General features: G+C 35.8%; 2 protein-coding genes and 1 long non-coding RNA gene across 4 annotated transcripts; 1 reads left to right on the top strand and 2 right to left on the bottom strand.

The window, feature by feature from the left end:
• Positions 1 to 4,900: 4,900 nt before the first annotated feature.
• On the top strand, positions 4,901 to 6,152 carry LOC148694567 (uncharacterized). Its single transcript, XR_015965156.1, has 3 exons — positions 4,901 to 4,922; positions 5,830 to 5,920; positions 6,060 to 6,152. It is a non-coding gene; the product is annotated as an uncharacterized LOC148694567 (long non-coding RNA).
• A 3,155-nt stretch (positions 6,153 to 9,307) lies between these two features.
• LOC137718675 (kinetochore protein NUF2 homolog) lies at positions 9,308 to 14,612 on the bottom strand. Of its 2 annotated transcripts, XR_015965483.1 has the most exons (12): positions 14,331 to 14,612; positions 13,731 to 13,949; positions 13,445 to 13,535; positions 13,176 to 13,355; positions 12,319 to 12,408; positions 11,390 to 11,497; positions 10,685 to 10,738; positions 10,377 to 10,491; positions 10,076 to 10,233; positions 9,893 to 9,988; positions 9,635 to 9,787; positions 9,308 to 9,551 (listed from the first exon to the last, which is right to left on the bottom strand). XR_015965483.1 is itself a non-coding variant. In XM_068458224.2 (11 exons), exons 1-11 carry the CDS (start codon positions 14,492 to 14,494, stop codon positions 9,737 to 9,739), a joined length of 1,326 nt encoding a protein of 441 aa, XP_068314325.1. In that variant the 5' UTR covers positions 14,495 to 14,612; the 3' UTR covers positions 9,308 to 9,736. The 2 variants fall into 2 exon arrangements, 1 of the variants encoding a protein (XP_068314325.1); XM_068458224.2 differs by having other exon boundaries at positions 9,308 to 9,787.
• Positions 14,613 to 15,468: 856 nt separating this feature from the next.
• Positions 15,469 to 19,017, bottom strand: SAG18 (senescence associated gene 18). The gene is made up of 7 exons (XM_068457690.2): positions 18,754 to 19,017; positions 17,654 to 17,753; positions 17,434 to 17,554; positions 17,169 to 17,290; positions 16,731 to 16,852; positions 16,487 to 16,646; positions 15,469 to 15,840 (listed from the first exon to the last, which is right to left on the bottom strand). Exons 1-7 carry the CDS (start codon positions 18,878 to 18,880, stop codon positions 15,708 to 15,710), a joined length of 885 nt encoding a protein of 294 aa, XP_068313791.2. The 5' UTR covers positions 18,881 to 19,017; the 3' UTR covers positions 15,469 to 15,707.
• Between the last annotated feature and the right edge of the window lie 3,976 nt (positions 19,018 to 22,993).

Genomic DNA, 22,993 nt, shown 5'->3' with positions numbered 1-22,993 from the left:
TCACCTATCTAAATGCATAAATACTGCAATGCCTTCCCCCATTGTATTTAATTCTTTAAGTTATTCTTCTAAATTATCTCTCATTTTCACTTGTTTCAATTTGCTTTGTGCACTAGAATCAAATGCCAACTTTTTAACTCACAAAAAAACAAGTGTATGTCATAACCCACCCAGAAAGAACAAGTGTATACCTAAGTCATACTAGATGTCCATGGAATAGGATGTAATTTGGATTGAAATGATGTATTTGACCAATCAATGTAATAATCGTATGAGTTTATTTAACGAAAGACTAACGGAAGTTTGAATTTGGACCTCAATTGCTAACAAAACTCACCACGAGAGTTTAATTAATAATTTTTCACCACAAAAGTCACATTAAAAGTGACGTATCACCATAGAAACCATACAAAAAAATTGGCCTTAATAAAATTTGTGTGGATAATGGATCACGGATGACAATAAAAAATAGATTACAAACAGATTAATCGATCTTCACTTTCCCAGTGGACCCAAAAAAAGATTTCGCACTTTTCTTTGTCCTTAATAAATAAATCGGCTAAAGTGTTTGTACCCTATTTTTCAAGTTTTTTTACTACGCATTTTGGCCGTGGGATGATAGAAAAACAAGTCAATTTTAATGGTATTTCAAGATATTATTTTTTGGATCAGGATAATTATCTTGAGAGATTATTAAAGGGCTATCTAAATTAGCTATTCTGATTGGATATGGTTGAGTTTACACGAGATAAGAATTTCTCATCTCCTATTTTCTCGTCCTTTTCTTCTTTCATTTCTTATTTAAATAGTTACAATTAAATCAAGTTAATATTTTTTTAAGAGAAAAGGACCCAAAAATAAAGAAGAGGAAAGATGAGGGAAGAGATAAGAGAATCCTACTCCTTATCAGAAATCTTCGGGTTCATGGTGAGGTGAAGTACGTAAGTGGTTGGAGAATGACTGGCATGTGGTAATCTTCTAACCGTCAACCACATGTTGATGGGATAAAACCATCATGGTTTGACAGAGCTCTTTGACGTGTGGGGTACATCTCCAATAGTTTGAAAATTACCATAAAGCTGCGTTTAAAAGATGAAGATTTATGGCAGAAGGAGACCATTAGAGATGTGGTTTGATGGGTGTGGAATATCAAGAATATTTTGATATTTATCATGGGAGAGATGGGTGTAGCTTGAAAAACCTCCATACGGATTGATGGCCAGGAGTATGGAAAGAACGTAGCCTATAAATAGGAGGGACTCTGAAATATGAAAACTCTTCTAACTCAACAAATAAATTAAAACACTCTACACGAAAATTCTCGTTCTATATAAAATTCTTTTCACACCCCTAAGAAAAACACTAACTATCCTACACACACTACAAGAAAACTGAGCTTTGGGTACAAAATAAAGGGCACAATTGAGAATTTTGTGTCAGTTTGACCACCAAAAAGCTTAAACAATTCCCATTCCATAGAGGGCACCATCTATTGTGCCCAATGTTAAAAAAAGCAGACACAAAACACTAATGGGCACGGAAATCGTGTCGAGTGGGGTCACATAACAACTTTTTTACTGAAAATGGGCACAAAAAATATTTTGTGTCTATAAAAATTATTTGTCAGATGCACTATATGTTCTCTATCGTTTGTCTTTACCTCCACTAGCACACCAATAATTAAAATTTATAAAATTGTGGTAAATAATGGTATGAAGCTGTTTATTACCGTGCAATATTTTAGCCTCAAAATAAGTTAGCAATAATGTTGTTCAAATTTGTTTTTCCCGAAAGCTGAACCTCAGATCTCTCACTTACAAGTAAATAAGAATATCACTACACCATAGTACTAAGTGGCATGTTTTAGATTTGCAAAGGATCATTTCCAGGTGCAATGAATGTTTGTTAGATTCGTATCTTTTTGAACTGCTTTTTGGATTGTTATCTTCTTGCAGGTTTGTTTTTTATACTTGGTGATATGGTTTTTGGTTTTAAAGTCCTACCTGCAGTGACACATAACCAATAATTGTGCCCTTAGGGTTGGTCTCTGTGCAAAAGTTAGTTGGTCTTCAGATAGACAAATTAGTTAATAATTGTAGATTCCTTTTTATGACACTAATGATAGAAATTGTGTCCACTAAATATTAATAAATAATAAATCACTCTACTTCTCATTGGGTCTTCAAATAGAGAATATATTTTAATAATTATAAATTCCTCTTTTCTGACACAAATGTTAGAAATTGTGTCCAGTAAATATTAATAAATAATAAATACTCTATAGCAAAAGAATATGTTGGCACAATTATGGATTTGTGCCTTTATTCTACTATAAAACGTCCACACACTCCCTTACTAATTTGTATATGGAAATTAAGAAGGTTGCTTCATACACTTGTGTTTCTTTTGAATTTGATCAAGTTCTACATCATTGAGAATGGCGGACAGGCGACGTCGTGGAGTTAGAATTGGAACTGAATCTCCAGCATCACATTCGTATATTGCTTCCAACATTACAACAGAAAATTCCACAACGAATCCTCCAGTTCAACATCCACGACAACCTGTTAATGTTGGGCGCATACCTCGTTCTTTTGATAATCAGTACATTCTTACTACTTTTGCTGATGGTCGCCTTGGCTACGCATTACCCTTCAATAACGGATGCGTAAGCGCACCTCAAGGACATGTATTGCCAGCATGGGCAAACCCAGGTAGGACAGAACAATATCCTGTCAATTTGGTTTCTGCTGAAACAACAACTGAACAGTCTACCAGTTCTGTCGTTATTATTGAAGAACCACGCACTTATCAAGCACAAATTCGTCCTAGAGGTCTGTCTCTCCCACAGTTGAGCTCACGAAATATGCAGAATGTTACCGTTGAGATTTTAAGCAGCGATGACGAGGACAATTAATATATTTTGTATTATGTTATATTTCACTGGTGTACTGTGAAAATATAACTATCTTATGCTATGCTGGACTCCTCTTGGGTCCTTTTATCAACTTATGTAGTATTACAATATAATAATATTTTCTTTCTAATTGGCCCATGATATAGATACTCCCAACATTATATATTTTTTGGTTTATAATTATGTTTCCCGGTTCATACAAAAAAGAAAAAACAAAAGAAAAGAAAAAACAAAAGAAAAACGAAAAGAAAAAAAGAAAAAATAATAAAAGAACAACGCAAGCCTTTTATCATGCTAAACACAATTAACCTTCGATAGAGCTTCAAAATTAAAACAAAATTGGACTATAACTAATAATGGCTTTGTGAAATCCCATCTTCGGAATTTCACTATTAATTACATATCTCGTTATTTAAATTCGTATTTCACGTTTACATTATTTTCATTAGTTAATTTTAATTCCATTGATTTTTGGAATTAAATCGAATAACTATCAGATTTGAATTTTCGTAATCAATCTTTAAAATTCGTTGACCTTTCAAGTTCACAATTGATGTTTTCAAATAGATCTCGAGACCACGAACGCACAGATGAAAACCATTTGCGAATCCGGATTATAACGGCATAGTTACAAACATTTGAAGTCGTTTCACTAAACTATAGATTTAAATGAATATAAACTCCCACCTTGTGGGAAAGAGGCCATTCAGGCCAAAGGGAAGGAACCAATAAGTTAAATGGTGGAGGACCAATCAGAATTTTTTTTTGGGGGGGGAGGGGGTGTTGGTTGGAGGTTGAGCAACCAATCAGAAATTAGGAAGAAAAAAAAATACTATGCGAATCAATGCTCGAGTTATGTTTTGCCATATCCCGAAGACGGGGTATGATAGATGTACAGATACTTGATGACGTCACGCGTCAATCCGGGACGTATGTCGAGATCGGAAGTGACAAGCTTATAAAATTGGATTTATAATAAGTTTCCCCTTGGGCCCTTCTCCAAATTGGACTTCTCCCTCTCTTTTATGGTGCAAGTTTGGGTTTCCCACTACTAAATTCAAAAACTTAGGTTTCCACCACCGCATTACACAATTGTGCCCACTAACTCTTATAATGATAATTAAAATTCTACCCTAATTCTATCTCAGGTCCCTTCTATCTCTTTCCCTTTAGTTTCCCCTTTCGCCCTGCTTCCCCTCAGATTCTTTCTCTCACCTTTGTCTCTCTCTCTCTCCAACCCCTCTTTCTCTCTCTACCTTCTCCAGACAAATCGTGGAGGCTCTTGAGCCCCATAATCGCCAGAATCCCCTAGCAGAAACCCCATGCACGTGATGGAGGAAGGTTTATGAAGATCGGGGTCTGGTAGGGAGAGATCAATGGAGGGGGTGGGTCGGGTTTGGGATGATCGGTGGATGTAGAGCCTGAATCGGAAATCGCGTTGGGATCCGAGTCTAATAGGGAGGGATCATGGGAGGGAGGTGCGTCAGGTTAGGAGGTTTTGGTGAGGGAAGGGCAGGTGTGAGTCGAAGAAGGAGTGAGGAGTCATGGTCGTCATCAATATTTCATCGCCGTTGTGGAAACCTTCGAATTCGGAAAAATGGTTTGTCTTCTTCCCATTTTCTGGAAAAATGGTTTATGGGTTTTCAATGTTATTGCATGTTCCATTCAAATTATGATTTGGGTGTCTCGGATTTTAAATTTTAAATCTTGGCATGGCTTCTGACTCCATATTGTTGGTTGCCCGTGGGTTATGTCCCAGACTCCAAATTTTACGAAGTTGAAGCGATTCTGAGGTGCATAAACGATTTACTCATCTGTTTGGTTCTTAATTTTGTTTACGTTGATTGTTTATAGCTCTGCTGCATGTCTGCTGTGCTTTTTTTTTCTATTACTTTTGTGTGTGGAATACATGAGGTTATGGGTTTTACTTTCATCTAATTATTTCTTAATCTTTGCTATGATTATGGGACGAGCTAGGCCCTGGCGAGTTTTGCATGTTTCTTTGGTAAGAACTGTTGAACCTTAAACACAGCATATTGCATATTAATTAGCATTGCATTTTGCATTGGCATAATAAAATTAGGAAAGCAACAAATTGATGTTTCAAATTTTGTTGATTGGATAGTAGGAAGAATAGCTCTCTGTTTCTAAGCATGTGTAGTTTTCTAAGCAGCATCCCATCTTCTTCTGCAGTTGCCTTTAATCCTTTTTAAACACTCAAATCCATTTGCATATATCGAACACATAGTCACGACTGATTTGGATTGGAGTTCAAACACGATAAACATTGAAGGTTAATGAAATTCTAATCTAGAGTGCCATTGATGTCACTGGACCTAAATTTTGATTGCGGTGTGGCCTGTTGCGACATGTCAAAAGATCAATTAGTAGTTGTTAGTCGTACCACTATACAATTCATTTATGGAATTTAATGAAAATTGTTTGTGATTATTGCTTGGAATTATAGATAAGATTTTGAAAAGTTAATTCCTTTTATTGCTTCTTCTTGTTCGTCATTGCGGTTGCTCATAAAGGATATAACGTGATGGGTACAATGTTAGTAATAAAGGGTTAGTTTGTTGACAGACTGCTTGAACTATTGAATAATGTTGCAACTCTCCCCCATATTCTTGATGTTCTTTCCTCTTGTTTTTTTGTCATGCCATACTTCGTTTTTGGGTTCATCTGTAAGTTTTTGCTGAATCTTTGAACCAGTTTTGGTAGTTGGTTGTTGATCCTGCCACCAAAGAACTATTGCATTATACTGAGAATCCAATGACTTTTGTATGTACACGATGCAATTACTGTCCCAAAATTGTTCATTTAGTTGGTGCTTCATGATCTCAATTCTTTGTTTTATGTACTTTGTTACATGCCACATTATGTAAGGGTTATCTATTTTCTAAATGCAGATGAGTGATTTGATCAATTGTGGTCTATATGTATTTGTTCCCACATATTTTACTGCCATTCAAGAAGTCTCCAGTCATCGAGAAGGCAGAGGTTGGTCTTTTTCTTCACTGGCATTATAGTTGTGGATTGGTTTGCACTTGGGATCAAATTCTGGCTCTAAAAATATTATATCACTTGATTTGTAATTATTGAGAACATATTTGATCTCATGGCCAAATGAATTTTGTAGATTATGGATGCAATTATTTCTCATGGTTGCTTATTGCGAGAATGTAGCGTTCAACACTCCATTGTGGGTGCGCGCTCACGTCTAGAGTCTAGAGTCGAACTTAAGGTGAGCTACCCTTTCTACGCATTGGTAACAACAGGCTACCAGATTCCAATATGTTAATCATATAATATTTCAAGCAGCACTTAGAATGCGCTTGAAAACATAAGCATGCTGGTGTTACGAGCTCTGATCACATTTGGTTATTTAAAATCGATTTTCAGGATACTATGAATTCTCAATGTTGATTGGATGTTTGGGTAGTTAAACATCACTGAAAATATGTGATCCTTTCCCTTTTTCATTTTTCCTTTGGTTTGGATTTCAGGAAGGTGATTGCATAATCCACTGAGCTGGGAAAAAGGGTAAAATCAGTTACGGGTGGCAATTATGTAGGAATGCATGGATACATTGATAGGAAAATCTCATTATTTTGTTGGTCCTTTATCTTTAACACTTGTAAACATGTTCTTTATGAGGAATATTTCTGTAGTTTCATTATAGACATTCCATTTCTACTATTGGATTGCTTGCCATCTTTGATTTTATGAAAATTTTAAATTTTTGGTTTTATTTCAAAATTTTGCATTTCTATTTTTTTTTTTTAAATGGAACCTACTGGGCACAATAACAAAAATAGTGCAAACATGGATGGAGAAGGTCATCTGACAAGTTTGTCAGAACATAGACACAAAAAGGCCTTTATTTGTGCTTGTGTCTTTGAGCACCAAACAGTGTATTGTGCCCTTTTAGTAATGGTGACGCCCATAGAGGGCACGGATACAAACTTAGTTGCTGCACGGTTGCCATTGATCTATGGACACATATGTTGGTGCCCTTTGACCTGAAAGGGCACAAATAATTTATAGTGTGCAGTGCCCATATTTTTTGTAGTGACATGTTCAGTTTGAATAAATAAACAACACATACAATTTGGATAAGAAAACAGAAAACACAACAATTTGAACGAGAAAACACAATATGGATAAGAAAACATAAAACACAATTTGGATAAGAAAATAGCAGTGGAGCATGGTGCTCCTTGGATAAGAAAACAGAAAACAATTTGGATAAGAAAACAGCAGTGGAGCATGGTGCTCTTTGGATAAGAAAACAACAGTGGAGCATAGAGCACCTTCAGTTTGGATACATAGGAGCACCTTCAGTTTGGATGAGTAAATAACACTACTTCTAGGTTCGTTGATTATCTATCCAAGTCTCGATCGACGAAGAGTTCTCAATTCTTTCTCATAAAAAGGTTGCTAAACTTCTTAGCGAAGTGAGGTGTCACTCAAGTTATTTCGTATTTAGCACATTGAACTTTTTATTGAACTTCGCAGTGAAAGGCAACCTTGTCTTTAGGTTTGAGCACCCAAGACTGAGATGCATTCCTTCCTCGGCCATTGTCGCTTAAGTGTAGAAGTCAACAGAGCATTCGACACCACCACTACATCTATTCTACTCACCCAACCGAGTTTGTTTGCGAGTTGGCACGCTTGCATTCACAAAAATGACGTAGTTAGCTCATAGTTACTCGACTGAGCACCACATAGGCTTTGTAATTTTTAGGGTCAACACAAATAGCTGAAAGCATATTTTTGACTTCCCAAAACACCAAGAACGCAACCATCTTCAATCTTAATTGAGCAGTAGGTGGTCATTTAACTTTTATTCTACTCTCATTGTCCGTTGAATTAAAATCGAACAGTGAGTGACCACAATTTCATTTTACCATGTAAAATGGGACTGAACGTAATATCCTGCACATATTTATGAGTTTTGATTACCAAAAATCATTATGTAATCACCATAACATGCTAAGAGATTAATCATTAGAGTGGTGCTATCCACACACCCCTTTTAATTTTTTGTCATCGAATCAAATAAATTGAAGAGGATCAAGACATTAATCTCTTTCTTTTAAATCGCAACCCCTCCAATGACCTCTCCCTCCAGTCGGTCGACTCCTAAAGCATCCTAATAGCATTAGACCAACATTGCTTTTGTGACAAATGTTAAGTTGAAGAATAATAATGTTAGGTAACTAAATTTGCAAACTAAATGACGTGTCACCAATAAAAAAAGAAGCACGTTAATCAACACTAAGTAATAATCCAATCTTCAATTTTCATGTCATCTAGTTTACAAAATTTAGTCCACAAATTTTGTCTCTCTAATATTACCCATAATATTATAGTTGCATTAGAATTTCAATTCTGAGATTGTTTATCAAACATCATTCTACGTCTTTTTAGGGTTTTTCGTTATAGGTAAAACAAAATAATGATTGTTGCACCGTTCAATTAGGAGTGATGTTATACTTACCACATATTTGTATCATCTCTCTAATATAAGTAGGGCCCGTCAACACATGTAGACCACGTCTTTATTAAAAAAATGATACAAGTGATGGTAAAAATAGTATTTTTGTTCAATTAATTCCGAAAAAGAAAAAGGCAGCCACGTGTCAACAAATTAAACTGGTGATTGGGGGAGCAACTGACCTAGCATTGGTCTTAGGGCTCTCCAACGTTCTTCCAAGAATTGTCCCTACCACTGTATAAACCCAACAGGAAAGGGATCCTCTCTCTAGATCCCTTCCACCAAATTCACATAATTCTTAAATTCGGATCCTTGAAATTTAATCAAACAGCTACAAACAAAAAGTTTTTTTAAAAATTATAATAACTGTAATTGTTAGATCAAATTTTAAAGATCCGAATTTGAGAATTGGATGAATTTGATGGAAGGAATATGTAGAGGATCGTTTCCAACCGAACACATGCGAATAATTCTTACTCCCTGGCGCAACATCAGGAGCGAGTCCCGCTGCCTTTTATTTTGTTTATTGATGAAAAAATCAACTCTCCTAATACCTTTTTGGTTGTTTTTTGTTTTTTACCATTTCGATCAACCACTGCAAAATTACCAATAATTTTTTAATATTTTAGTCCCTATATTTAAGAATTCTCCTATAGTAATCTCTTATTAGAAACAATATTCCTTGAGGGACCTGAATATCCCTTGAAGCCCCTAAAATAGTCCTCAAGAGTGGTGGTAGAGACCCTAAAGTAGGATATCCTATTGGAGATGCTCTTGATCACTATCTCACTATACGCACTACAAAAAAGTCATCACGCATTTAATCGTTCTAAAAAGAAAAGAGGTTGTAATGACCACTTTGGAGTAATTCTCTTTAAAAAACATCCACACAAGAAGCAACCAAATTGGAGATTATTTAGTTGTTCCCAAAACCAACGTTTACATACTCAAATTACCAAACGATCTCCAAATTGATTAATATTTTTACAAAGATGATCTTTATATTGGGGTTCAGGAAATTATCAATTCTGAGTATGACGTGCATGGTGAACATTCGTTAATCACAACTGGAGTGGAGACAAGGAGATGCTACTGGGAATGCACCGAAGTATTGTTCATTTCTGTGCCTTCCTAAACAATTACACCCATTACAAACACAAAGTACGTCCCTGGAAAATATACATGCAAACCAAACACAACTGGAAAATATATACCTTGACTTTCTGCAGCTCATTTGTTTAGAGATGCACGACGCTTACTTTCTGTAGTCAAACCGGCCAACAAAATCCAAAAGAACCTGCTGCGTGCTCAACGAACTATTGGCTCCCCAGCAGCAGGACCCTAATTGAGTTCTGGTACTGGTGGAACTGCAAGGAAAGGAAACAATGTTTCAGGGTGGAGGAAAATACAATTCAGTAATCCTAAAGCCAGCCGAGCACGGAAGGGAACCAATGAGTGGCATGGTAGGGTACCTCTTTCATGATCTCCTCACATTTACGAGCTAATTCTTTCTGATCAGCTGCTCCAGCTTCTTTTATCGATGCTGTTTTTGAAGTGATAGAATCCACCTACCAATTGCAAAGGTTAAATATCAATTTGTACAACAGATTGAATGAGAGTAGCTCGCTATTTATAATCTACAACACAGAAAATACCTCTTCCACTGCAGCTTCAACAGCTTTTTGCCTTGCTTCTAGATCACGCCTCCTAGATTCCACCTCCAGCTCCGCATTATTCAAATCTTTAGAAGCCTCCTCAAACTTTACATCTCTCTCTCTTTCTAGCTGCTTTTTTAATTCATTCAACTGTTCCACTGGAGAAAGACAAAAAGAGTTCTGAACTTTGTAGAACCGCTATCAATTTATCCCAACATTTATCACTATCTCCATTTTTTTCTTTTGATAAAAGTCCTATCGGTATGTTAGAAAGAGATTCAACATAGTTTTGTGAATCTACCTTTTCCCTCCCGTTCAACCAGTTTGGCCTGAAGAGACTTGCTTACAACTCCATCATCACTTAGTTTAGCTTTTACAGCTTTAACGTCTCTGTCGACTGATTTAGCAGAATTGACCTAATATTTAAACAATTGAACGTTTTGAAAGAATAAATTTAAAGCAATGCCACTTGCACTGCATGAATAAGAATGTCGACAATGAAACTCCTTTATCACAAAGAATGTTTTCTCTCATGAATAGAAGACACTCTACAACAAGGACTTCACATTACGAAGATCATTAAAGGATACAAAATTAAGGTATTCATACCTGTTCCTGTATAGCCTGCATTTGGGCCAAGTGCTTTGACAATTTCTTAGAGACCTGACCAATAAAACTTTACAATGTTATATTATACTAAAGTATATCCTTTCATGGATGCCGAACACATGTTTTTTGATATATTTCTGGCATGCACACACATCAGCAATTACTAAATTACAAATTATTTTTTAACATGTAATTTTCAGTTTTTGTATTGCTTCCATCAACTTACTAATTGTTTAAATTGCATCTTCGTGATCATCTATTTTCAGCAAATCGTATCAGGACATATTGCATCATATATGGATCAAGACTGGGTGCCAGAGATCAATAGCATACTATTTGTAGATTCATCTAAAATAGTGGCTGTTTGTATTTTTATATGCTGGATTGAGAAAAGATGCAATCACGTAAGCATTTCCTCGAAGTTGTTAATGATTGGAGCTATTGATCACCACGCATACAATTTTATCTTTAATTTCAAAGCGTAAATCTTTTGTAATCAATAGTCATTTCTGACAAAAAATGTTGAATACCTACCTACATTCAAAGATTATAACATTTCTGGATATGCAAGATATCATCAGGATACAACTTTTGGTAGATACAGATAAAACAGTGTTTATAACTTTACAGAATTGGATCAACAAATAAAAGGACAGAATGAAGAATTGTAACAAAAAATTAACTTTGCATTTCATAATAGATTACCTTTGCATAAACCTCATCAACAGCGGTCTTCTCCTCAAAAGATTGCTTCGCTGACCTTTCAGCATTTTTCGCCTCCTCACGAACTGATTTCTTCTCTTCTAAAGCCCTCTGTGAGCCCAAAAAACAAATCATTTCTTTTAGTTGCAAAACGAGCAAAACTCTGGTGAGCAATCAATGAAAGAAAAGTAAAGAAACATTGACCACCATTGGCAAAATAATAGCCTTAATTTTACCTAGTAAGGTACAGAAACAAGTAATTTTAAACCCTCGTTAGGAAAACCCATAAGATGAAATCGAGTATCATAGGTAAACAGGTAACACAACAAATACTTACGAAAAATTTCAAGTTAGAAAGTGAAAGGAGAACAGGGCTATAAGGGAGTCGAAAGGGTACAACGATTTATTTGTTATTAGCAGTTTTTGTAGAATTGTAATCGAATGGCAATCCAATTCGTGCAGGTATTATAAATATTCTGATTACAACAATTCTTCCAAAATGATTCCATGGCGAGCTGTGAAATATAGTAGTGTGAAGGAAATTGAGGCTCCACACTAAAAACGATAGGCAATGGTGGAGTGGCCCAACTTCTTGTAAGGCCTTGCAAGGTTTATCTTGAAGAAAAAGTTACTCTATGTTGTACTACTTGCCAATATTTTTGCAATGGAATAAGGCAAAGGTAGCAAAAATTACTTAATAATCTTATCTCAAATTATTGCATTGCCTATCATGGTCAGTAGCAAGTTAAGGTTGTCATATGGATCTCCAAAGCATGACCATATAAAATCTGCAAATTGCTTAACTACAGCAAATAAAACTAGAAAAACTTCATGAGCCTTGTAACACCTAGAGTAGGGATGCAATCAACAGGAATGTGGTAATACTATTTGGTGAAATGTCATTCAGAAAATAGAACTTGAAGCGAAGATACCTGCAATTTATCTGGTGACTGAACAATTCTTGAGCGCAAATTTGCATTTTCTTGGACACTTTGTACCAAGGAAAACTCTGCACTCGAAACCTGTAGTAAAAGGAACAAACCAGAAGAATGATTACATACATTTATAATTAAATACATCTGCATAAAGAGTTGATCACAATAAATCAAAATTTAACATGGCATCATTTAAGAGAAAAAGAATTTTATTAAATGAGGAAACATTTACAAATAAAGAATAATCTCTGAGAATGTTAGAGACTTGATACCATGTTCAACTGAAGAAAAGAAAATAAGCAGTGGGAGTAGTTGTACTTTAAAAGGAAGTTTTAAAACATTTCTGTTGTATCCCTTCTTCAATCCTAACACTTCGGAAGGATTGATCTACTCTCCCTCCTACATACATAAGGTTAGAGTTTTGGGGAGCAACCACATGCACACGCACCCACGGACAATGGAAACAGTTGCAGTTAAATCAGACAAATAGTATGCCCAATTTCAGTCAAATAAAGGGCCCCATCAAGAATAAGAAACCCAGCCTAACAAACACCAGAGTGGAAGATCATTAATTTACGTTTGGTGGATGTCACAAAGAGTAAAGAGGACCCGAGTAATTTTATTCTAATCTCACACTTTACTTTATAGTTCTTTTAATGCCTGCCTGTGAATCTTCATAACAAAATAACTCACCTCTTAAATATGCTTCTTGTCAAATTCTTAACAATTCAACACTACCAATTACTTAATCTGCAGCAATTTCAAAAGCTAAACTACCAGGGTTTAAACTTTATTTGTGTATTTTTATGTTATTTAGAGCATATACGAGTTAGCCAAGCAGTCAATAATCTAACCTTTTCCTCTATTTCTCCAATCTTCTCCTTCAACTTCTGACGAGAAGTTCTCAGTGACTTTTGCTGATTGTTAAGGCCTGAAACGGTTTGGTGCAATTCTTTAACTTTTGCATCTACCTCTTGAACAAGAGGCAACTCCTTTTCTCTTGCTTCATTGTAGTCCGCAATCTCTGCATTGAACTACAACACAAAAATCTAGTGAAATTGACACATCTTCGACATTAAACCTTTTAGTTTATTAAAGGAACCTTTTTTTATATTAAAGTTACCTGGGAAATCTTATCCTCCCATCCTTTGCGTCGCTCATCAATGTCAGTTAATTGATCCACGACTTGGGTAAGGATATTCATTTTTGTCTCTCTGATATGTAACATAAACAGCTATCATGTGTGAGAAGCAATTATGATAGAAATATTTAAACCAGACAGTTGAGCTTTTCATATGTGAAACATGTTCTCTTTTCCATTATGTTCGAAATGGGAAGAACTATTGTCCTTCAGGAGAAGCTTGATTTGTGCTTGCTTGAAACGAATAACTAACGACACCAAATCTTACCTGTGAAGAGAGAAATTGAGAAGTGCACTGACAAAATATTCAGTCCGATCCGTCTCAGGTTTTACGAGATCTTTTAAGGTAAATCTCTTCGGACAATCTACTAAAGCCACCACTTCCTTGATTCTGTTGTATAGCTTCATGGTCCGGGCCGAGTCCATGTGAAAATCAGGGTTCTCGAGCTGCTCCAAGGCCGAAAACTCAACCTGCCCAAAATCTTCCCTGCATAAATCAGAAACCCCATGAAGGTTTGAAGCTCAGACTCTCGCTTCTCCAGTACCAAATATAAAATTTTGAAAAAAAATAAGCTGCTGTTTGATTCATTTTGTTAGTTACCAAACGAGTTCACAATTTAAAATAAAAATTAAAAATTGAAAACAAAATGGTTATCAAACGGCTCTTAAACATAATCGATTATGCTTCGAACATGAATCAAACCGGGTCCAAACCCATCTCTTTAACTACTGAAAATACGAAAAATTACTGGAAAATGCAAATCCCCATATACCCATTGAAATTTAAAAACACGAAAATTAGGGATTTGAATTTCTAACGGAGTGGAAAAATTAGCGGGAAATTGAGGGTATAAGGAGAGAGAAGTACTCGTGGAAGAAGTCGAGGGAGACGAGGATGCGGGTGTAGAGGTCGGCGACGAAATCAGGGTTGGGGTTGACGAGATCGCGGTCGGAAATAGCGACGATGTGAGCGTCGGCGAGGATTGTGACGATGTCGGAGCGAGTAAGCTTCGGGTACTCAAACTTCGACATTTCTTTCCCTCCCTAAATCTTTCACAAACTTGGTACTGGCGGCGAGTGGCGACGGAAGAAAAGGCTCAAGGGATAGAAAGCGGAAATGGAACTGAATATTTCCCGCTCCTTCGGATACTTGAAAATTCTTGTTTTTTTTTTTTTTTTTTTTTTTTTAATGGGCCCGTTTGATGAACAACTGTTTTACATTTCCAACCAGAAAAACAAAAAATTAGATATCGTTTTATAACCATTGAATTTTGATACACCATAAAGATAAAATAATTATCAACCGGCTACTTAGAAAAAAAGAAATTTATGAGGCGAATGCAAATTTAAAGAATGAAATGTCACGTGACAAAGAGTGTTGCATTTTTCATAATGTAAATTTGAAGTTACAGAATGAAAGTACGTATGACAAAAAGTGTTGTATTTTTGGGAATTCGGATGAAATTTTGGTTAATATCTTTTTATTCTGCCTGAAAATCTTTAGCTTCATTGATTAGAAAATTTTCAGTGTATCCAGAACATGAGGTAGTACACACCATGTATGACATCAAACAATTGAAGGAAATTTTTTCCATGTTTCCCTCCTAACATGTGACATATCATTCCATGTTTCGAGCACACTGAAAAATCTCTCCTATTAATTAACAATTTGTTTGGCAACATAACCACTAGAGGTGCCACAATCGAACTGAACTGAAGTTACCAAACCGAACCGAAGTTCCTGAACCACCAAATTCTTGTCGGCTGTGGAGGCACAGCACCAGAGACAAGTGATGGTAAAACAAGCATTGCTTAGTGCGAAAACATTTTGGTCATGCGCGCACACATCTGAACGTAAACCCGGCTTATAAACACGACACATTCCGAACAAAAACCGCCCGGCTTATAAACACGACACGTTCCGAACAAAAACCTTCATCCATGTAAACAGAAAACACGATGCAAAGATAGCAAACATTGATCATGAACCACAGGAAACCAGAACATTCACTATGAACACAGCGGAAATCACTAGGTATGATTATCCAATTCTATATATACTATATGAGAAGTGTCGATACCTTTGTTACTTCGAAGCAAACCTACAATTATCGTTTTTACATGTTGAGTGTCGCCAACAAGCAGGTCAGTGTGCGGCTGTGTTTTCTTTTTCTTTCTTGTGTTCTGTCCAAATACAGGTGAAAAGCTATCTTCTACGTAATGAAATAGGAATCGGAAACCAAGATTATCGTGATTCCTCAACCGGAACTGTTGAGTAGGTACACGTGTAACTCTCCACAGTGCCATCACTCTCTACTGTGCCATCTTTCTTCCTAAAATTAGTCCAGGAAATCTTCCAAACCTGGAGCAAACTTTGCCTGCACATTGTCTCATGTTAGTAAACTTTTACAAGGGTCAAATCAAATGAGTACATAACCAGGTAGGTCTTTAAATGAACGTATGGTGTTTGGGGCTATCTGAACATTTCCTTTGCAGGTTCAAATGGAATCAACCCTGACGGAACAATACTCGGAAAACAAAACAAAAAACAAAAAAGAAACAGCATCTGCTGAAAATATAAGTAAACATATTGTACATTTATGTCTGGTTCTCGCAAATATATCAGACCAATCTAGCAGAAAGGCATGTTTTAACGACAGATTTGACTTGCCAATTAAGGCACTATCAATTTTCCGTAAATTTGAAAGAATGATTTGTTTGAACCATCCCATGGCGGTGTTCAACTCCATAAATACAAAAAACCAGAGATGACATCAGGCCATATGCACCAGTAACGAGTGTGTAACAGGGAAGGCAAATAAATATCGTAGATGTGGAAGCATCTAAGCATGATATAGTCACTTTTATAAATTTAATATGCACATGTATGTAGAATGTGCATCCAAGCTAAACAGATGCGGAAAAGTTCAACCAATTCCATCATGATGCTTACTTTTACGACATCTCATGTATCAATACATGAAACAAAAATTTATTTAACTTAAAAGGGATAATAAGACATACCTCTCTGGTTCAACAGTCCTCTTTGCAAGCATAAGTGTCAAGAATACAGGAACCATTGCAGCGCACAAATGCTTAAGGGTGTGCCCGCTGACAATATGATGAGTCCAATCGTAGATCACTTTATCAGCAGCTTCTTCCACCTTAGCTAAAAGATAAAATCCTGCAATAACGGGAAGATTTCATAACTAACACAGTAAAAACAGTACAAAATTTTAGAAAATCACAAAGGAACATAGAAACAAACCTGCTGCCCAAAGCCAATATGTGGAATGAGTGTACATTGGGGGCAACAAGATAGCCATCAGAGGAATGGCAATGCAAGGAAGAAACTGGACCATAGCATATGGACGGAGGTCATCAAAGAACCTGTGGAAGGAAATTACGGAATTCATTTTTGATATAAGGGTACACCATAGACTCCCAAATATGTCTGTATTCAGCCTAAGTCGAAAAGTGATATAAGTACCAAGAGCCTATTTCTCTCATAACTATACAATCCCAATTTCACTGCGTGCCAATAAAACAGCATACAAAAGCCAAACTCATTTCGTACGGAAAACTAGCCATACTCCAGAAAGTATACTTCAGTACATAAAATGAAGGAATCCAGGTGACAACAATAGAAATAGAGCTCAAGAAAAAGTAATCATTATCACCAAAGGAAATTAAGTATGGTGCTTGCCTCCAATACAATATGCTGATTACACCCGCCAAAAGTAGAGGTATGATGGAAATTGTTCCCTTCCACTCATCAATCCTTTCAATGATAAAGATTGCAATGATCGATGTGAATGCAATTGTCATCTACAGTTGTCATGAAGAAAAAATATAATTTTAATCGATGTAAAATATGACATCTTAACAGCAGTTGATATTCACTGATCAAAAAATGAAAAAATTAGTTGATACTATATAACAGCTGTATTCCATTGCAAAACCAAACTCACTGGCAAGCGGTCCCACACTAGACGGGCATCATTTGGCTTCAGGTGATAGTATGATGATCCAATTGCAACAGCAGCTACGCCGATGTAAAAGCATGTCCAACCCCAAAGCTCTCCTCGCAAGCTATTTTTAAAACAACAAAAAAATTATCACCGATTGTACAATAAAGCTTTTACCCCATTCAAGGCATTGTAATTTGCCCAAATTAAAGAACCACAGTACCTGAACTTGAAATAATCCTTGTAATAGCAGAGGAAAAGACCGATGAGACCAATAACAAGAAAAGGAAAATTTGAAACCACGTTAAGTGTATTTGGAATACCTGGAAATGAAATGAAGATATCAGTTTGAGTACAATGGAGAAAAAAGATCAAAGGCATTAAATAATGATCAAGCTTAAAGAATGGTGAGACTTAACATATCCTAGAATAAGTTAAACAGTACGTTTGCCAATACCCAAGTGAATCGCAAGCTTACCACAAAGTCATGAGTTCATAAGTTAAAGTTGTGTGTTTAGTATCAGTTATGCTAAAATCTTTCTTTTGCACACAACCCACTGAATCACAGTAGAACCAAACGCACCTTAAAAATAACAAAACTCTATTACAAATTCAAATTACTATCAAATTCGAAGTATGAATCATAATCAACATTTCAGTTTGACTCTGAGCTGTTGACTAAAACCTTATCAAATCAACCTAGAAAATCAGTCTGAATTTGAAACGGGGAAAGAAAAATTACTAACAAAGCCCAATTTTCAGTCATCTCTCACGAATTTCTTTTCTGCACTAACTACAGGTTCATGACTTTGCTCATAGTCATACATGTTATGATTTAATCCTAAAAGCCGTGATCCATTATGCACCGCTTAGCTTAGTCACTGCCTTGCAATTTCCAGCCTTCATTACGACATAAGCACGGATTGAAAAATCTAATTTTTCCATTACCATATATTTACAAAATAACTACAATTCGCTAATCAGAAAATTTAAACAAAAAATGAAATTGTGAATCTTTACCAACTAAATATTTCACTAATTAGAGTACTTTATCAGAAACCCATCTACTTCCACAAACTAATTTCAATCTCAACCAAACTTTGATTGCCTCCACAATACCCCAAACAAAACCCTCTTCTGATTACAAAAAGGGGCAAAATTAACATTCAATTTCCAATCTCAGAACGAGCTAGTCTATGAAATCACAAATGGTTAGAGATACAGAGCACGAACACTGCAGTGTGTGTGTGTGTGTGTGTGTGTGTGTGTGTGTGTGTGTGTGTGTGTGTGTGTGTGTGTAACTAAATTGAGAGAGAGAGATACCGAAAAACTCGCGTTGGTCAGCGAAATCGTGGTAAGCCTGAGACTGGGGGATGGCAGGAGTGACGATCATCAACACCACAAAGCAAAGAATGGCTACTCCCCAAGCGTACACTGTCCTCTTCTTCATCTTCCTCTTCTTCTCTGGTTCTCCAATCGTCCCCTCCAAATTTACAGTGTTTGGTTCCCTTGTTCTTTTCGTCTCGATATATTACGATATAATAAACAGAATTTTAACGAAAAATTCCAGTATGGTTACTTAAAAATCACATCACTAAAATGTCAATCCTGATAAAAATGTAATTGAGTAATGGTCCTCAATTTTAGCTCAATTAATGTTTTGATCTTTGCAACTAAATAGTTATTAGTATTGATCCCGGAATTTGTTATAACGTGGAGTAATTATTCTTTTGGCTAACTCTAGTAGAACTTTCATCCAAAATAAAGATGTTTAAAGGGACAAAAAATGAATGAAAATTCTAATGAAGTTAGCTAAAAGGGTCACTGCTACACATTATAATAAAGAGTGATTATATTCACGCACCATAAATTACTTTTCCCACACTTTTTTAAATTTTTTTAATATTTTCTACACACCATTAACACTTAATAGAAAAATATTAAAAATTAAAAGAATGTGGAAAAAATAATTTAAGGTGTGTAAATATAATCTCCCTATAATAAAATCATGACTAATACTCACAGATTTTTAATTCATTAACCAAAGCTCCAATTGGACCAAAATTCAAGAGCTATTGCTCCAATTTCTCATACAATAACGAAGGGAACCAGTACCATTTAATACCAATGCCATTTTACATAATTAATTACATTACTATAATTGTCACTCATATTATGATCTGATGGTATTCCTCTTCACTTGTAAGTGAGAGATTTTTTGTCCGAATCTCGTGGATGACGATTCGATGCCAAATTAGGTTGTCTATTATATGGCTTCTGAACCGTATTGTGTGGCTTCTGAACTCTCATCTCCCCTAGTGTAAAATATATTGTTCTACTAAAAAAAATTACATTACTATAATTATGCATACTTAGAGTATAACTATGAACGATTATAGTGTAATCCTACTATTGTAATTTAGACGTTGAATGTTAACATCATGTTGTAACACCACTATAATATTGTGTAATTTCATGACACCTCCTAGTATTAACTTACATCTATACTATAATATGACGTCCATGATATAATAATCATCAACGTTGGTATTGTAATTTAATCACGTTTAAGTATAATAATCTACCTTGACAGTGTAAAGGACATCTACAACATAACGAGCGACTTGGTCATAGTAATAATAAAAGGGATGTGCTATCCACACATCACATTTTACTTCTCACACATCCCTTGATAATTTTTGTTTGTTGATCTTCTTCAATTCATCCAATCCAACAGTTGAAAATTAAAAAAATGTGTGAGAAGTAAAATGGGATATGTTAATATCACATCCCATAATAAAACCATTATGTGTTGTTAACTATAACCTTACCATAATTACGTTACCTTGTAATATAATATTGAACGATTATAGCGTTACAGTACATTTCTCCTTGTAATTCGGACGTTGTATGCTAGTAGTAATCTACACATATGTTGTAAAAAGACATACGTGGTGTAATCATCAAAGTCGGTAGTATAACTTTAACAAACAATATTATTTATGCTAAGAAAGTGGGAGAGTGGGCTAACCCTTACAATGGGCTAGCAATGATTTGGTTTAAATTCGCATTTAGCGAGAATTGAACCTAAGCCTCTCACTCAAAAGTGAAGAAGAATACCACTAGACTGTAATACTAAATGTCAATAAACCTTTTTTTAAAAAAAAAAAGTGAACAGTACCGGGAGCTTTTCGTTAAAGTTTCCTTAACTTTTCCATTACATTTTTAACTTTTTTTTTTCTCTTAAAAAGGGGGATAGGTGGCGAACCACTGTTATCCACTCCTTTCAGATCCAAAGAAGGCTAGTTAGAAGTTGCACCCTACTTGTGGCTACGATCAAGCAAATTCACTGCGTGCCAAGTATCGAACCCATGACCTCCCATTATTTTCTTTAGGAAGCTGTTGTTCTCACTTTTTCATTGGACCACTTGTCATGGTTAAAAATCTGAAAGATGTTGGCATAACTAATTTTTTAGTTATGATATGAAATGAAAATAAGAAATTATACTAATACAATAATGCTTAACGCATGGCAAGTTGTGAATGGTTTGAGAGTGTCATTCTAACTCAATGGTAAATTAAGCCCCAGACGAATGTTTTTTTATCTTCCTCTTTTTTTCTCTCTATAAAGAAGTTAACACAAAATACTAATGTAACTCAATCATAACTATTCAAATAGGATGAGACTAAATGTGAGGGAAATTTGGATCCCTTCTAAACTTCCACTTGGAAGCCACATATTTTTTTTTTAAGCCAGGACACCAACTTTGACGAAATTAATAGAATCTAAACAAAGTGAGATGATATCGAGTCATTAGAATTTTAAAGGGCCGATTAAAATTCCCAAAAAAAATAAAAAATAATAAAATAATAAAAAAAACCAAATAGTTATCAGGAGCACCCTAAGCAATTCTTCTTCTTAAGTAATTGTGGTGTATACTTTGTTATGCATGATTCTTGCTATGCTGTGCTGTGGGGTGTTGGTGTGTTGGTGTGTTGGTGGATGTTTCCAAATGGAATCAATCCAAAAGCCTGTTGTTTCAAAGGAGAAGATAGAGCTCAAACTCCCTCTTATCTCAAATTGCCTACACAAAATAACAACGGTGTAGTATGGGAAATGATTTTTGCACAATATTTTTATTCACCTTCCGCACAATCTTCATTTGTTTTTAACAATTGGATTGAACAAATAAAAGACCCGGAAGCCAAAATTTAGATGGGCATGCAAAAATTACTCCCCTTTGAGATTTGGTCAACATGGGTTCTATAAATATGATTGGAACCTCGCCCGATGTGCTGAAATCAACCCTGAATATCATTTTGCTTCCACTTGTCAATAAGATCGATGTTGGAGGAATAGCCAGTAAATTAGGTTGTGTATTTAGTTCATTTAGAATGCATTTGTTGCACCAGATAATTTCGGACTGGACTAACTTCAGCAACTAAGTTGGACTGATTTAGAATAGACTAAGTTGGACTAACTTAGTAATGCGTGTAGTGTAGTATCGGACTATAAGCAGAATAATAAAAAGTAATTCTTTTTTTTTTCTTTTTTTCTTTTTTTCTTTTTTTTGTCTTTAACTATTCTAGAACTATCTCCCTCTCTCGTGAAACCCCTCTCTTCCTTCTCCCTCTACCTCTTTTCCCGTCAAACCCCATCTCCTGCTTCTCATGAATCACAAAACATAAAGCCCAAATTTTACAAGTTTCTCACAGATCACAATATTCAAATACCAAATTTCACAACTTCCTACTAAATTTCACAAGTTTCTCAGCTTCTTCCCCACCACGGACGAAAACCCTAACTGGTACTTGGGCATTTGGTATGCTTTCGCGTGCGAACGCTGAGATCGACGTCGAGCTTTTGGTGATTGTCGTCTGGTGGTGGTCTGGTGGTTGCAGTTGAGCAAGATGAGGAGAGAGGGAGAAAGTGTTGATGGTTTGATGGTGTTTCTAGCCGGAGAGAGGACATAGCAGAGACAAATCCAAGGTCTTATAGCTAGTCCCATGGTTTTTTGGGGGACTTGCTAAGAACCTCTAGCGACCCTATTAGTCTGGGCGAGTCCATGCTAATCCCATTAATGTTTGTCCCGCATGGTAACAAATATGGGACTGGACTAATAGTTAGTCCAATCTAGTCCAGTAGCTAGTGAAGGCAAACAAACGCCCCTTAATGCCATGGCAGTGGAGTACTTGAGGGCCATGACTTTTGGACTTTTTGGAGGCCTATATAAGAGGGATAAGTACCTCTTGTAAAGAGTCGGATTCAAAAAAGAAAGAAGGATTACACTATTACTAAGCACTTCTCTTGTAACACATATCAGATATATACATAGCCTTATAGTAGACGTACCCCATTTTCAAAGGTGAACCATTTAAATCTCGTTGTCTAGCATTTAAAGTCATTGCCCCAAGCCCATCAACAGTTGACCATATTGGCCTTTGTTGACCTATTAATTTTGAGCGTTAACACATGTGAAGCTCTCCAATTGTTGAGCTTCTAAGAGTATCTCATTGATAAACTAGTAACTGATGATGGAGTGATTGATTTAAATGGGACATC

The sequence above is a fragment of the Pyrus communis genome, chromosome 8 (genome assembly GCF_041283825.1).
Source record: "Pyrus communis isolate YQ-2024b chromosome 8, ASM4128382v1, whole genome shotgun sequence".
Classification (NCBI taxonomy): domain Eukaryota; kingdom Viridiplantae; phylum Streptophyta; class Magnoliopsida; order Rosales; family Rosaceae; genus Pyrus; species Pyrus communis.
Note: the sequence above shows the minus strand (reverse complement) of the source record. Positions and strands in the feature narration are given on the sequence as shown.